This window comes from Oratosquilla oratoria, chromosome 3 (genome assembly GCF_046742065.1).
Source record: "Oratosquilla oratoria isolate Oo_2021 chromosome 3, ASM4674206v1, whole genome shotgun sequence".
Classification (NCBI taxonomy): domain Eukaryota; kingdom Metazoa; phylum Arthropoda; class Malacostraca; order Stomatopoda; family Squillidae; genus Oratosquilla; species Oratosquilla oratoria.
Window position 1 is genome coordinate 65,461,301 of NC_134779.1, and position 15,000 is coordinate 65,476,300.

The 15,000-nt window shown below is 45.0% G+C and overlaps 1 protein-coding gene across 3 annotated transcripts in view; it reads left to right on the plus strand.

Annotated features, from left to right (window-relative positions):
- LOC143023451 (uncharacterized) overlaps window positions 1–15,000 on the plus strand; it is a 153,849-nt gene that overhangs the window by 63,796 nt on the left and 75,053 nt on the right. For all 3 annotated transcript variants that reach the window (XR_012966179.1, XM_076181983.1, XM_076181975.1), the window contains exons 3-4: window positions 6,656–6,830; window positions 8,194–13,234. Coding sequence is in view for 2 of the 3 variants with exons in the window: in XM_076181983.1 (XP_076038098.1) it covers window positions 6,656–6,830; window positions 8,194–13,234 (5,216 nt within the window). In the remaining variant the exon portion in view is untranslated. The remainder of the gene's footprint in view (window positions 1–6,655; window positions 6,831–8,193; window positions 13,235–15,000) is intronic.

The following is a 15,000-nucleotide window of genomic DNA, read 5'->3' on the forward strand; positions in this document are numbered from 1 at the left end:
ACCACCTAACTTTAACCCTTAACCCTAACCAATATATATATATATATATATATATATATATATATTATATATATTGACGAGTTAAACACCATATGAGGACGGAGCCTTTATGGTGTTTAACTCGTCAAACGTGTCGGCAACTGCCACTTTCAAGTATATATATATATATATATATATATATATATATATATATATATTAATGAAAAATAGTTAACCAAGTACCTGGAGTGATAGGATATCAGAAAATATATGGTTATGGGGGTCTATCTTCAAAACTCTAGGAAGAGTTCGTGTACAAACAAATAAACAATCAGACAGACAGAGGCTACTACTTTATTATAGTGTGTATATATATATATACTGGATATCGTGAAAACCACTGTTGGAGTAGAAAAGACTGGAGACGGGGAATCTATATATTTCGATTGCAAACTGCAATCCTCTTCAGTAGATACAAATATGAATAGTGAGTGCTATTTAAATAGCACCCTTGACATGAGAAAGGGGAACATTGGGAGATGTCTCTACCATCGGCTCACTCCGTATGTGAGGTCAGGAGGCAAATGTCTTTTTAGTAGGCTGGTGATGAAAAGTCCTGAAATTATATCCGGGAACCAGTGCCCCTTTGAAATGTTCATATTGGGCTGGTATTCAATTATAGTAGATTCTACCATTTTTCTCCTGAACTCACATCTGGATTTGTAAGCTCAGCTTTATTCCAGTCTAAACATTGTTTAAATTGTTTAACATGTTGGAACACAGCTGAGCTTTCTTGTCCATATTTAATGGAACGTTTATGTTCGATCATCCTAGTGTCCAAATCCCTCCCAGTCTGTCCGATGTAAACTAAGTCACAACCTTTTCATGGAATCGAGTAAACCCCTTGACTATGCTCTTCTTTCAACCTTTGGTGGACATTTACCACCTTTTTATTAATGGTGTTAGGGTAATAATTAATTAAATTTAATTTGTCTTTGGGAAGAAACTTGGTCGAAGGAATAAATGAATCAGAAAAGGGAACGATTAAGGAGCTCTTGTCCAATGAAAATTTAGAGGAAATGGGGGCGGTGTTGAAAAAATTGGATCTCGCTCGGCTGAGGGCTTTGACCAAGAACCAATCCGGGTAAGCTAATTTACTAAGTTGAGATTTTATTATATTTAGTTCTCCTTCAAGAAACTGGGGGGCTGCAACTTATAAGAGGTCGAAGAAATAATCCTGAGGCTCTTAGAAATAATCCTGAGCTCTTAGAATTTGCAGCCCCCAGTTTCTTGAAGGAGAACTAAATATAATAAAATCTCAACTTAGTAAATTGTCCATTAAGTATGGACAAGAAAGCTCAGCTGTGTTCCAACATATTAAACAATTTAAACATTGTTTAGACTGGGACAAAGCTGAGATTATTTATAAATCCAGATGTGAGTTCAGGAGAAAAATGGTAGAATCTACTATAATTGAATACCAGCCCAATATGAACATTTCAAAGGGGCAATGGTCCCCGGATATAATTTCAGGACTATTCATCACCAGCCTATTAAAAAGACATTTGCCTCCTGACCTCACATATGGAGTGAGCCGATGGTAGAGACATCTCCCAATGTTCCCTCTTCTCATGTCAAGGGTGCTACTTAAGTAGCACTCACTATTCTTATTTGTATGTACTGGAGAGGAATGCAGTTTGCAATCGAAATATATAGATTCCCCGTCTCCAGTCTTCTCTACTCCAAAAGTGGTTTTCACGTGATTGACAAATGTGTGATTATATTTTTCACCTGTAATATATATATATTTATGTATATAATATGTAATATATATATGTATGTATATATATGTATGTATATATATGTATGTATATATATGTATATATATGTATATATTGCTATAGTTGGGCAGCAGATCCTCTTTAAGGCAAATGTCATTAAAATTTGCAGCAGCTTCTGCGTTCACGAGTTTTTTGCTGACATTCTCGACTTTTCTAATGCTGGCGCGCTGAGTCGTGCTAAGTTCTTTAATTACCTGACCAAATAGCATTGGAGGTATAAGTAAAGGCATCGGAATTATCTTCTCTAATTTTATGCAGAGCTTTCGCCTAACTGTTAGGCATCTTCAATGCTGTACTCATTAGCACTGAAGATGCCTAACAGTTAGGCGAAAGCTCTGCATAAACGTTGAGAAGATAATTCCCATGCCTTTACCTATACCATCAATGCTATTTGGTTAGGTAATTAAAGAACTTAGCACGACTCAGCGCGCCAGCATTAGAAAAGTCGAGAATGTCAGCAAAAAACTCGTGAACGCAGAAGCTGCTGCAAATTTTAATGATATGTATATATGTATATATATATATGTATATATATGTATATATGTATATATATATGTATATATATATATATATATATATATATATATATATAAATGCGATAGGGTGGCTAATAAATATATAGGAATCACTAAATAATTATACTAAGCGCAATGGGTTAAAGCATTACAATAACAAATGCGTGCGCACAGAAGGCGGAGTAACAACTGGGACCCCAAGCATTGAGTTAACGCGGGAAACATACACGACTCGCTTGGTTCTCCTTACCAAGGCACACGGAAATGAAATTAGATAATACAATGACAGTAGTAAAATTAGTATACAGAAACATCTATGATAATTATGCAATGGAAAACGCAAATCTAATTGAACAATTTGCAAGTATAGTACACAAGAATATCTCTTCAATGCTACAACGCAGTACGTAAATATATTATACATAATGGTACGATACCATCACATCCCTTGTCCACGACCACTCGGTGACCCCATTAAGCAAACGAGAAAAATGGATGACTTTCAAAATATAATAAAAAAGGATGATCTACTCGACACACATGAGTGTACATACAAATGTGTGGGGATGAAAAATGCATACATGAAATCACCCTAGACAATACAACATAGACAATATCTGTACTAAACACTAACATGATTAAATATATATGCATATAAATAAGTACTGGGGCCAGTAAAAACAAATGACAAAAGATAACATTTGCTGGACACTCGGGACATTAAACACTTAATAGCTAAACAATAGTTACACATTATACCTAAGAAATGGAAACAAAAATGGTAAACACCAAAAATTATATAACATAAGAATTACATAAGAAATGGACACAAAAAATGGTAAACATTACAAAGAATACAATTCAAGACACCATGGATAATATTATAAGGAATGCACAAATGCAGATATTAAGGCATAGGACCCCTTGAACGGAGATTATAATTGTGAGGAGTAGATAAAGAAGGCATAGTTTGTACAGTGGGCCTTGGGGGAGGCCGGGCAAATGCAGGGATAGGCAATCTTGTTACTCTGATTTGGACAAAGTGAAACTTCAAAGAAAAGAAAATTAAGATCTTCATCTGTTCTGACACTACAAAGCGAAGTTGATAAATTTCGTTCCCTCCCATTGGAACCACGCGACTCGGATTCCTTGAGTTGGTGGAGCGACAACCACGACTCATATCCTGAACTTGGAAAAGCTGCCAACAAAATGATTGCTCTCTACCATCTTCAATGGAACATTGGTGGTAATGTGTACACCCCACACCGTAACCGGTTGACTCCAGAAACAGGGGAGAAATTGTTGCTGTTGAACTTCAATTTGCGAATGTTTAACTTTGACTGTTAACCCATGGAATGCGGCAGTACTCAGGTGAGTCAGCATGTCGGAGGAAAAATTTTTTTTATTGTTTTTTTTTTTTTTGGGGGGGGAGGGGGGATTTGTCCCCAGACACAGCTTTTGGAAAAAAGGCCATTTCCCGCATTCCATGGGTCATATATTAGATACAGACTGAGTTAGGTTTAGGTTTTACTATTAAGTTAGGATTAAAAATTTGATTAATAAATTTTACACTCTGCATATGTGTTTTGTTAAACCAGGCATTAAATTATTAAAGTTACTTGAAGTTAGTAGTTACACCAAAATCTATGAAATAGGCAATTTTAACCTCTTTTTGAACATTTAGAAAATAATACAATCATGCATTGATAATCATAAAGTGGTCAATCAATAAGCTCTTCATTAAGTTCATTCAATCATTAGCAAGCCCTTCCACTTGTCTGCCACGTTGTCTGTTAGATTGTCTAAAATAAAGATAAAAAACAACGAGAAAGGGGACGAGGGAATGGTAAACAAAGAGGAGAAGAGGAAAGGTGAAAAAAGAGAAAGATAAAAGGAGATTGAGCTGAAGAGAGATAGAGAACGAAAGAGATGAAAAAGAGAGGAAAATGAAAGGGAGAGAGAGAGAGAGAAACGCTCAGTCAGAGGCACTTTACAACCATTACCGCTGCGGTTCAATTACAGTGTAAGTCAATGGAGGCGTTGACACAACCGCGCATTCTTCCTTGACCATGCGGTACCGCATAGTTTCCGTGCGGTTCAAACCGCTTGTGTGAACAAGGCCTAACAGACGACATCACATACACACGTCACATAAGCATGTAACTACTTTCAACGCGTTGCCATACTTTATAGTTTTTAGTTTGACCACCTATGGTCGATTTCATGAAGCTTAAAGGTGCAATTTGTATCTTAAGGGGGTCTCGGTCGATAGGGACCTCCATCAAACCGATGTCCACGACCCCTGAGCAGCTTAAAATAGCCTGTCCTTAACTAGAACAAAATACACAAAGTTCGTAACAGTACTGAAGGAATTAATTGTTTGAACTTCGTCCGGAGGGAGGAAGGGAGGGAGTGGCAGGAGGCTATATAGTGGATGTGGAGGTGGAGGGGAATGAAGTGGAGGGACAGGTGGATGGAGTGGTTTCAGCAGTAGTGTGTGTACGGACCTGTTTTCATGTGTGTATGTGTGTGTGTGTGTGTGTGAGTTTGAGTTTAAGCGTTTATGTGTATATACGTATGCTCGTGTGTCCATCTCTTAGAATTTTTTTTATACGTTTTGCTCCATAAGAGAGAGAGAGAGAGAGGAGGTATGACAACAAGAATTGTATATTTACCTTTCCTTACGCCAGGAGGCGCCTAACTAAGACAGCCAAGGGGTCTGTCGTGCGAAACCAACGCACCACAGCGGTATACTTATAATTATGATAAATTAATTTTCAGATATACTTTTTTCTTGTGCTTTTGAAATTGGGCCTTGTATGGTGGGTATATGGTTGCTCGTTAAATCGGTATTTTACGTTTAATTTTATGCTAAAGATTTTTTCCTCCTCTCCTCTTTCCCCTTCTTGTCTTCTTCCTCTTGTTCCTCCTTCTCTTCTCCTCCTCCTCCTCCTTCTCTTCCTCCTCCTCCTTTTCTCCTCCTCTTCCTTCTCCTCCTTTTCCTCCTCTTCCTCCTCCTTCTCTTCCTCCTCTTCTTACTCTTCCTCCTCCTCCTCTTTCTCCTTCTTCTTTTTCTTCTTCTTCCCCTCATTTCTTCTTCCTCTTCCTCCTCCTCTTCATCCTCCTCCTCCTCTTCCTCCTGCTCTTCCTCCTCCCCTCCTCTCCTCCTCCTCTTCCTCCTCCTCCTCCTCCTCCTCCTCTTCCTCCTCCTCCTCTTCCTCCCCCTCCTTTTGTTCCTCCTCCTTCTCGTCCTCCTCCTCTTCTTTTATTTATCTCGTTCTCCTCTTCCTCCTCCCCTCCTCCTTCTCTTCCTCCTAACCTACTCCTCCTCTTCCTCCTCTTCCCTTTTCTTCCTTCTCCTCCTTCTTTTCCTTTTCCCCTCCTGCTTCTCTTCCTCCTCCCCTCCTGCTTCTCTTCCTCCTCTTCCTCCTCCCCTCCTGCTTCTCTTCCTCCTCCTCCTTCCTCTTCCTCCTCCTTCCTCTTCCTCCTCCTCCTCCTCTTCCTCTTCCTCCTTGCTTTTATTTATTTCGTTCTCCTCCTCTTCCTCCTCTTCCTCTTTGCTTATATTTACCTCGTTGTCCTCTTTCTGCTCCTCCACCTCCTCCTCCTCATCATCTTCCTAGCTTTTATTCACTGCTTACTCCTGTTCCTCTTGCTCCTCCTTTTCTTGCTTCCTCCTTTTCTTCTTCCTCCTTTACCTCGTTCTTCTCCTCCTCCTCCTCCTCCTCCTCCTCCTCCTACTCTCTTCATCCCCCTCCTCTTGCCCCTCCTACTCCTTCTGCTGCTTCTCCTTCTTATCCTCCTCCGCTTCTTCCTCCTTCCTACCCACATCTTACTCCTCTTTCTCCTCTGCCTCCTTCACTTCTTCCACTTCCTTTCCTTCTTCCTCCCCCCTCTCTTCTTCCTCCTCTTCCACATCGTTTAGTTAGTTGTTACCCAATAACAGTCTCATCCTCAATCAAAATATCTTCCTCTTCTTCCTCTTCTTCCTCTTCTCTCTTCCTCTTCATCTTCTACCTCTTCTTCCTTTTCATCTTCCTCTTCTTCCTCTTCCTTTCCTTCCTCTTCTTCCTCTTTTTCCTTCGTCTACTCTAACTTTCATCTTGGTGTTTAGCTCAACGTTAAGGTGAAGGTCAACCTTGACTTCAAATTCGAGGTCAGCCTTCAGGCTAAAGTCGAGGTCAACCCTCAGGCCAAAATTGAGGTCAACCTCCACCTCGAACTCCACTTCAAGATCCACCTCGAGGTCAACCTTCAGGCCAAAGTTGAACACGGCCTCGACCTCAAGGTCCAACTCGTACTAACGACCCCTTTCTGCAGGTTTCGCTGGTGCCGAAGTATCCGCTGTCGCGCAGCCGAGGTCACGCTGGTCTTGACCTCGGTGACCGGGACCCAGGTCGTGCTGCGATGGCGACCTGACCTAGGATGGTACGAGTCCGCCCCGACCCCGCTTCCCCTGGGGCACCACACGGGGTTCCTCCTCGTCAGAGATAAGGTGAGCGTCACTTAGTTCCTCCTCCTTGGAGGGGTGGGGGTTCGGTCACTGACCAGAGTTGATGGTTGTCATGGTGGGTTCCGCTTGATTGGGAGTGATTGACAATGTGCATGGAAGATGTATGAGTGATTGGGGGTAACACGCTCGCGGATTCAAATGCGTGAGTGCACACACACGCACACACACACACACACACACACACACACACACACACACACACACACACACACACAAATGAATACGTAAAGGACTTTTAACTTATTATACAAGAAGAAACAAGGTAGAGAGGAGACTAGTCCTCAGCAAGCTATGGCCAGGCGACTTTATTCAGCTCCGGGATGATCCCCGGGCGAGAGGTTTCTTTAGAGTCCTTCGGGGATCTCATAGCTGAATAAGATCCTGTTCACACTAGCGGTTTGAACCGCGCGGAAATCGCGGCGGTACCGCATAGTCAAGGGAAAACTGCGCGGTTGTGTGTGAACTCCATGAACTTTAAATGGTAATTGAAGCGTAGCGGTTGAAATTGCGGCGGTTGAAATCGCTAGTATGAACAGGGCCTGGTGGTAGTTTAACTCGTAGACTCTGTTCTCACTGACGCCAGACGATTTTATTTAGTTTACGGAAGCTCCGCGCGTTGCCGGGAGTTACGTAAACCCGGTTAACGACCCAACTGCGTTAATTTCCGGCGCTATTAATCTTCATTCATTTCACCCCAGTCATTAACTCTTCCAGCTGCGGGGGGTGGAGGTGGGGGTCACTACATGTACTAAATTGAATAAAATCGTTTGGCGACATTCGTGATATCCCATTGTGGCCGGGGCCAGGTGATTTTATTCATGAAGGGGGCGCCGCGCCGCCTCACTGAAGGTTAAAGATTTTCAGTAAGATGGCGCCCTTTGCGCGTTTTATTCAGGTTTAGGGCAGCTGAAGGGGGCGTCAGGATAATGAAGGGTGGTTGGCGCGTTGGGAAGGGAACTCGGGGTTATTTATAACGTCAGGACAGTGAGGATAATGGTCTCATCGTTGTTGTTGTTGTTAGTTTTATGATCATTAGTATTATTATTTATTGTTATTGGTTATTTTTCTTATTATTATTATTTATTTTACTATTATTTTCTTATTATTACTAATTAATATTAGTATTACTACCTTTACTGGTATTATTATTATTATAATTGTCATATTTGTTATTGTTGTTGTTACTATTTTTTCTATTGTTATTACTATTATTATTATCACTATTATTTTGTTACCATTATTATTATTATTGTTGTTGTTGTTGTTGTTGGTCATATCCTTATCATTATTGTTGTTATTATGGATTACATGTGAACTTGGCCACTCAATGTCGTTCCCCTCGCAGGTTCGAACCCCGCGCGGGGGCCGCCTGGCCAGGGAGCGGGACTTCAAGATCGACCCTTTCCACGTGGTTCCTCACTGCTTCGCCGTCGAGCTATTCATCACCGAAGACGTCGCGTGCGACTTCTGGGGAGATCGACCCAACCTCCGTCTACGGTACCTGAGTTCAGACCACCTGGTCCGCCTGGAGGAAGGCGCTTCGGAACTCATCGAGGAGGAGGACGAGGAGAACGAGGACGAGCAGGCGACGCAGCAGCTGGGGAAACTCTCGACCTCATCCTTGGGGAGTAGCGGCCTCGGGCTTGGCTACGAGGCTCAAGGACCACCTTCTTCGCAATCGGCGGACTTCAGGAGTCGGAGTCGTTTGAGTCGCGAAAAGGATTTCAGTTCGCAGTGGCAGCTCGAGTATGGGAAGGATGTGAGGAGCTTCCGGAGGTCTCCCCGAGGTCCTTACCGGTATTACAGCGAGGAGGGTCTCCACCCAAGGAGACTGCTCTTCGAGCGGGAGGGTAAGACTGCGAGGGGGAGGTCTTTTGAAAACTCAGGCAGACTCTTCACCTTTGGGGAATCCCGTCGGCCTTTGCTCTCCCAAACGAAGGACCTCATCGGCACCCAGCTGAACCTTCTCCGCTTCAGCACTCTCGCTCAGGAGCTCCAGATCGCGGAGCTCCTCTCCGGCTCCCGCCAGAGTATCGACGAAGCGAGCCCGGGTTACTTAAGGGTAGCGAGTGACCCCGATCTCGCAGGGCCTTACAGCTGTCTCATCACTTTCGAGAGCCGAAGCCAGAGCATGGACGACCTTGGCTCCCCTCGAGCTCTCGAGGAAGCCCTGGTGTCCTTGACATCCTGCGGAGGGGATCTGAAGGCGGGAGGAACTGTGTCACTGCCTACTCAGGAGCAACAGGTCGTCCCTTCGACGCGATCTGTCATGTACCTCGTGCCCCCTGACCACGATGACCCTCAAGGTTCTCGCGAGGACAGCCCCGTCGGGATCTCCACGCCCTCTGAGGAGGGCGCATCTCCCTTGGGAGGACTCGTATCCCCTTCCGGAAGGGCCATCTCTCCTACCGAAGGGGCAATTTCTCCTGCAGAAGTCGATATTCCCATGAGCCCCATACACGAGCAGCCCTCCCTCGAGAGTAAGACCTCCCAGGCCACCGTCGTGAAGGCCGGAGGCTCGTCCTCGGCGGGGCCTCAAGACACCCTCGAGAGAATGGACGAGGAGGATCCCAGCAGTAGCAGCTCTCAGGCGCAGCAGCAGCCGCCCTTCCTGCCCATCTGTGTGGTGACGAGCGCCGACAGCGAGGGCGCGATGGCGGACGTCGAGTACGAGTACGAGAACTTCCAGTACGAGAGTCTGCAGCACGAGGAGGAGCACATCCCCTTCAACGTGAGGCTCCTCAACGACAGCGAGGACTCGACGGACGCCGTGCCCCCCGAGAGGGACCGCAGAAAGCGGCGAGCGCAAGCTCAGCTTTTCCTGCCGGAGGACAACGGCGACTACACGACTGGCAATGAGGGTGACGTCGAGGACGGCGAAGAGGTCGGCCACGAAGACAGCGAGGACACAGCCGCCGACTGTAGCGAGAAGGGCCTTGACATGGTTCACGAGAGGGACGTCATTGTCAGCCAGATCGAGAAGATCCCTTCCGAAATCGTCGAGGAGAAGGTCCATAGTGAAAGTCAGCCTCAAACTTCACCAATCTCCTCCGCGGTTGTCGAAGAGATCGAGGAAGTTGAGGGCGACCTGACCAATGCGTCCCCTGCTGATGGAGCAGTAGCGTCTCCGCCTGTGGTAGAAGTATTACCTCCTCCTGAAGAAGAAGAGGCGTCTCTAGAGGATCTGACCCCAGTTGTGCCCGAGGAGGAGGACAGCCACGCGAGTGGAGTGAGTGGACATTATTCCTTTGGTGAAGAACCCGAAGTCAAAGATACTGAGAGCGAAGTTCCTCCTGACGGAGTGGTACTCGTAAAAGTGGGCAAAGAGGAAGAAGAGGAAGTCAAGGAGAAGGATGATGAAGATATGACACTATCTCCTCAAGAGGAGAGTGAACCTCTTGATGGAGGTCTCCCAGGGGAGGGTGAGAAGTCTTTGGTCGGAGATTCTTCGAAAAAGGAAGGGGAGGAACCTCTGGTAGGGAATTCCCCAAAGGAGAAGGAACCTCTGGTAGAAAATTCTTCAATGAAGGAAAGGGAGGAACCTCTGGTAGGGGATTCCCGAGAAGAGTTGGAAGGGGAGGAACCTCTGGTAGGGAATTCCCCAGAAGAGATTGAACGGGAGGAACCTCAGGTAGGAGATTCCCCAGAGATAGTGGAGGAGGAGGAACAGCCAGTCGAGGATTCTCCAAAGGAGGAACTTTCAGTCGAAGATTCTCCAGAGGAGGAACTTCCAGTAGAGGATTCCCCAGAGGAGGAAGGAGAAGAACGCCCACTAAGTGTTTCTCCAGAAGTGGTGGAGGAGGAGGAACCTCCAATAGAGGATTCTTTGGAGGAGCCTTCGTTAGGTGATGCCTCATTTAAGTTTAAAGAAGGCGAAAAAGAAAGAGGTAAAGAAAACGTAGAGGAGGAGGAGGAACTAAAGGAAGGAGACAAGGAGGTTTCTGAAAAAATGGAAGATGTTGAACAGTACGAGGACCTTGTTGACGAAGAAGAACGGGACACTGAAGGAGGAGGAGGAAGGGAAGAATTAACAAGTGAAGGAACTGAAGGAGGCGCATTAGAAATCGTGGACGAAGGATGGGAAGAAACGGACTTCGAGATTGAGAAGGGAGCAGAAGAGTCCATGGAGAAGGACAAGGCGGAGTCTCCAAAAGGCGACGATCTTCCGTCAGAAGTTGAGATAAGGGAGGGTTCCCCACATAATGAGGAATCTATAGTGACCCCAGATGTACCCGAGGAAGAGGAGGAAGAAGAGGCAGTGGAGGAAGAGGAAGAGGCTATTGAGGAAGAGGAAGAAGTTGTGGAGGAAGAGAAGTATCCTGTAGAAGATATGAGAGCCAACCACTCCCCAAGGGATTTCTTCCTTGGCGATGACACCACGGACATCAGCGGTGACTTTATGGACTTAGATAGATCGATAGGCGAAGTGACAGGCTCGAACTCGACAAGGCCTCCGTCAGAAGCTGTCGGATACTCCGACGACCCTGGCGGAGAGTTGGGAACTCCGGAATCAGTCGTGGACAGACCTAGCGGGACATCGATGGGAACCAACGAAAAGACGGAAAATCTTGATAATTCATTAGACAAACCTAGAACAGTTCCTAGTAAGCTCGATAGGTCAACAGAGAAACGTAGAATAGCTTCTGATAACGGAAAAGGAACTTCGGAGAAGCTCAGTGAAATCGTTGAGAAACCGGATAAAGTCGTGGACAGACCGAGAGATATTTCGGAAGTACCCAAACCTAGTCACGTTTCAGTTAAACCACAAAAGATCGTGGACGTCACCAGTGATATCCCTGAAGCACCCGCCCATCCGCCCACGAAATCGAACAGAACCTTGGTGAGACAAAACAGAGCTTCCGAAAAATCCGGCACTCCAAGTAGGACCTTGGGCAAAACTGGAGATCGACAAAGAAAACCGGCCGAGGCTACCAGTAGTCACACGAAAGGGGTTTCTCTCCCGTCGAATGGAATGACTAGTAAACCCAACGGGAAACGGGTCACTTCGGATCCTGTCCCGGATAAACCCAGAGTCCTTCCAGTTAAAAAGAGCAGTGGGTCTGGAAAACCGACTTTGGGGAAAGCAAGCGAAGTCTTGGAAAAGTCCAGAGGACCATCCGGGAAAACCAAAAAGACTGAAGACAAGATCAAGGTGGACCCGTCCCTCCCGAGAACTCATGGGAAGACTTTGGCTAAGGCCTCGTCGTCCCGAGGAAGGGAAGAACCGACGAAACCGGTTCTCCAGCCGACGAAGAACCTAGCAGGAGAGGCGCCGAAGAAGGAAAATCTGAATGGAACCCGGAGACTTTCCCGAAGTACGAGCATAAACGGAGTTGAGGATACGGAGGACTCTCTCCTAGAGGTGGAAATGGGGGATGAGACTGAAGATGACCATTTATTTGAAGAGGAAGAAGTCGAAGAAGAGGAGGAAGAAGAAGAAGAAGAGGCGGAGAGCGAGGAGTGGCGAGGAGGAGAAGAGCCGAGAAGTGCCTACAGGAGCAGCAGAAAATCGAAATCGAAACCAAAGAAGTACGCCAGCACAGGGACGCAGACCATCGGAAGTATGAAGACGGAACGAAGCGAGGACCCCAACCAGAAGACCAACAACATCGACAACGATAGATACCGAAACTACTCCTCGAGCACCGTCACTAGTTCGAGTCCGGTAAGGCACCGGTCGTCCTTGAAGAACAAGCGTGGGAAGAATTATTTTGTCCCTCTACCGAACAAGTTCAACGGTCCTTGGTCGTACGGGAAGAACCTCGGAGGATCTTACCCTTCCGGGATGAACTCGTACTCCTCCTCCAGTGTGGACCTCCAGACACTTCAGCAGAACCTGTACAACCTAGTTCAGTGTGACGGGAGCTGCATCTTCAACAGAGGGCAGACCTACGCCAACAAGGCCGTGGTGGCCAGCTTCGAGCCTAAGAAATCCCAGTCTTCGGTCGGGTTTGACCCTGTAGTGCAGCAAGAACCCAAGAAGAGCCAGCATCTTCGCCACCACCACCACCATCACCACCACCGCACCCCAACGAAAAGCGCCTACCCGGGAACCTCGAGGCCTTCGATAACGAATGGGGTGGCCTCCAGCGGGAGTCCAGTTCGAGATACCTCGCCCTTCAGCATCACGAGGCCGAGGAATGGTGAGCCTCGATCTCCCGGGCAGATCCTCCGGACGACGGCGCCCATTCTCCCAAGAACCTTCGCCGTCACGTCTTCCCCCACCCGGACAATCGAGGTCAAACGAGGTCAGACTCCGGCAGGAGGCCGGAGCCTCTTGCCGCGTGATGTTCTTCTGGCTCCGGGAGAAATGCTGAAGGAGTTAAGGAGCTCGAACGGCGACTACAGGAGCCACCGTCATCGCAGTTCGGGGATGCCCTCGGCAGGTAGGTGTTGGTTGTCATAATATTCTTTGGGCGAATTTACTTAGATAACACCCTAGTGTTTACAGTAAAAGGGAAATCGGGGCGACGTTATTTCTATTATTCATTTATTATAATTTCGTATTTTCTTGCGACAACAGTTAAGTAGTTTTCCCATTGACGGAAGTACTTTGTCATGAGAGCATTGCATGTATACGAACATATATATATATATATATAGCATGAGAAACCACATAAACTCGTGATTCTAAATATGCGGAAAAACCACCAAGGAAAAAGAAAAACTGATGACCAAGCGCTTTCGTCTATTCGAGATACCTCGCCCTGAGGATGTCTGAATAGACGAAAGCGCTTGGTCATCAGTTTTTCTTTTTCTTTGGTGGTTTTCCGCATATATATACATATATATATATATAAATATATATATATATATATATATATATATATTTATATATGTGTGTGTGTGTGTATATATATATATATATATATATATATGTACAGTATATATATATGTATGTATGTATACAGTATATATATGTATATATTATAATGATAATAGTGATTATGATGATAATAGAAGTATAAGAATATGCAAAGAGTAAGATAAAAAGATCCCCAGAAATTGGTAACGATGATGATAATGATGATTAAATAAGAGTAAGGTTAAAGAGAGAAAAAAAAAAACGACCCAGCAATTGAAGAGGAAGAGCATATCCGTTCGAAGTCAAGGAAGAGAGGAAGTTCTTACGACTGTAGTTCTTAGCTCAATGTGGCGTCAGGTGATTTTATTCAGCCGAGGGAAGTCTCGATGGAGGTGAATACAAAGGGGAATTCCCAGTCCTTCGCATAGGAACTCGGTGGCAGCATTCTTATCCCCCGCCGTAGGAGCATGAGGAAAAAGATGTGTTCTCTGAGGATTAGTTAGTGAGAGATAAAGAAAGTTTGCATAGAAGAGGAATATTGGAAGTTTAAAAACAACATTTCTCTGGACAGGAAAGAATGCTGTGTGGATCTGGGCCTTAGGGGTGACATGAAAGTCCCTCCTAATGTATAGAGTCTATATCAGCGTTTCTCAACCTTTCTACCCTTGCATAACCTTTAAGATATATTGCATGTCTCAAGGAACCCCTGCGCAAAAAAGACACATATACCATATCTTTCTCATTTTATTTTCATCGTAATAACAGGTTAGATAGGATGATGTCTATATTACATTATTACAATAACCAAGAATATGTCGTGCGTGTTTAATTATATTATGTATATGAAATTAGATAGAATATCAAAAGTGCATTAGCATATCTCAATTGTTCTCGCGGAACCTTTAGGGACCTTTTGCGGAACCTTAGGGTTCCGGGGAACCCTGGTTGAGAAGCGCTGGTCTATATATTTGTGCACCCAGCACTTTAATACACCAGATGAAATTATTACATTAACTGAAAAAGTATAGAAATTGTAGAAATTTGTTTTTCATTTATAGAAGAAAATACAAAATTGTACTTTGTTGATGGAAATAGCAAACCAACTGATCCTGTGAAGCCATCTTCGCCATGTTCAAATGAATGAATTTTAATGACGCCTTAGGCTTCGTTCTCGTCTCGTAAGCACAAAGGCTCGAGCTCGATTCCCAACGGCTGGCAGTGGCTGCCACTTGCCCTAGCTGTCGGAGTATACCTTACCGTTTGTTTGTTTATTATAATAATGCCAATTTGACTCCGCCCTATTAGCCTATCGTGGTTTGTTATTGGTTGTCACGTATTCAGATATGC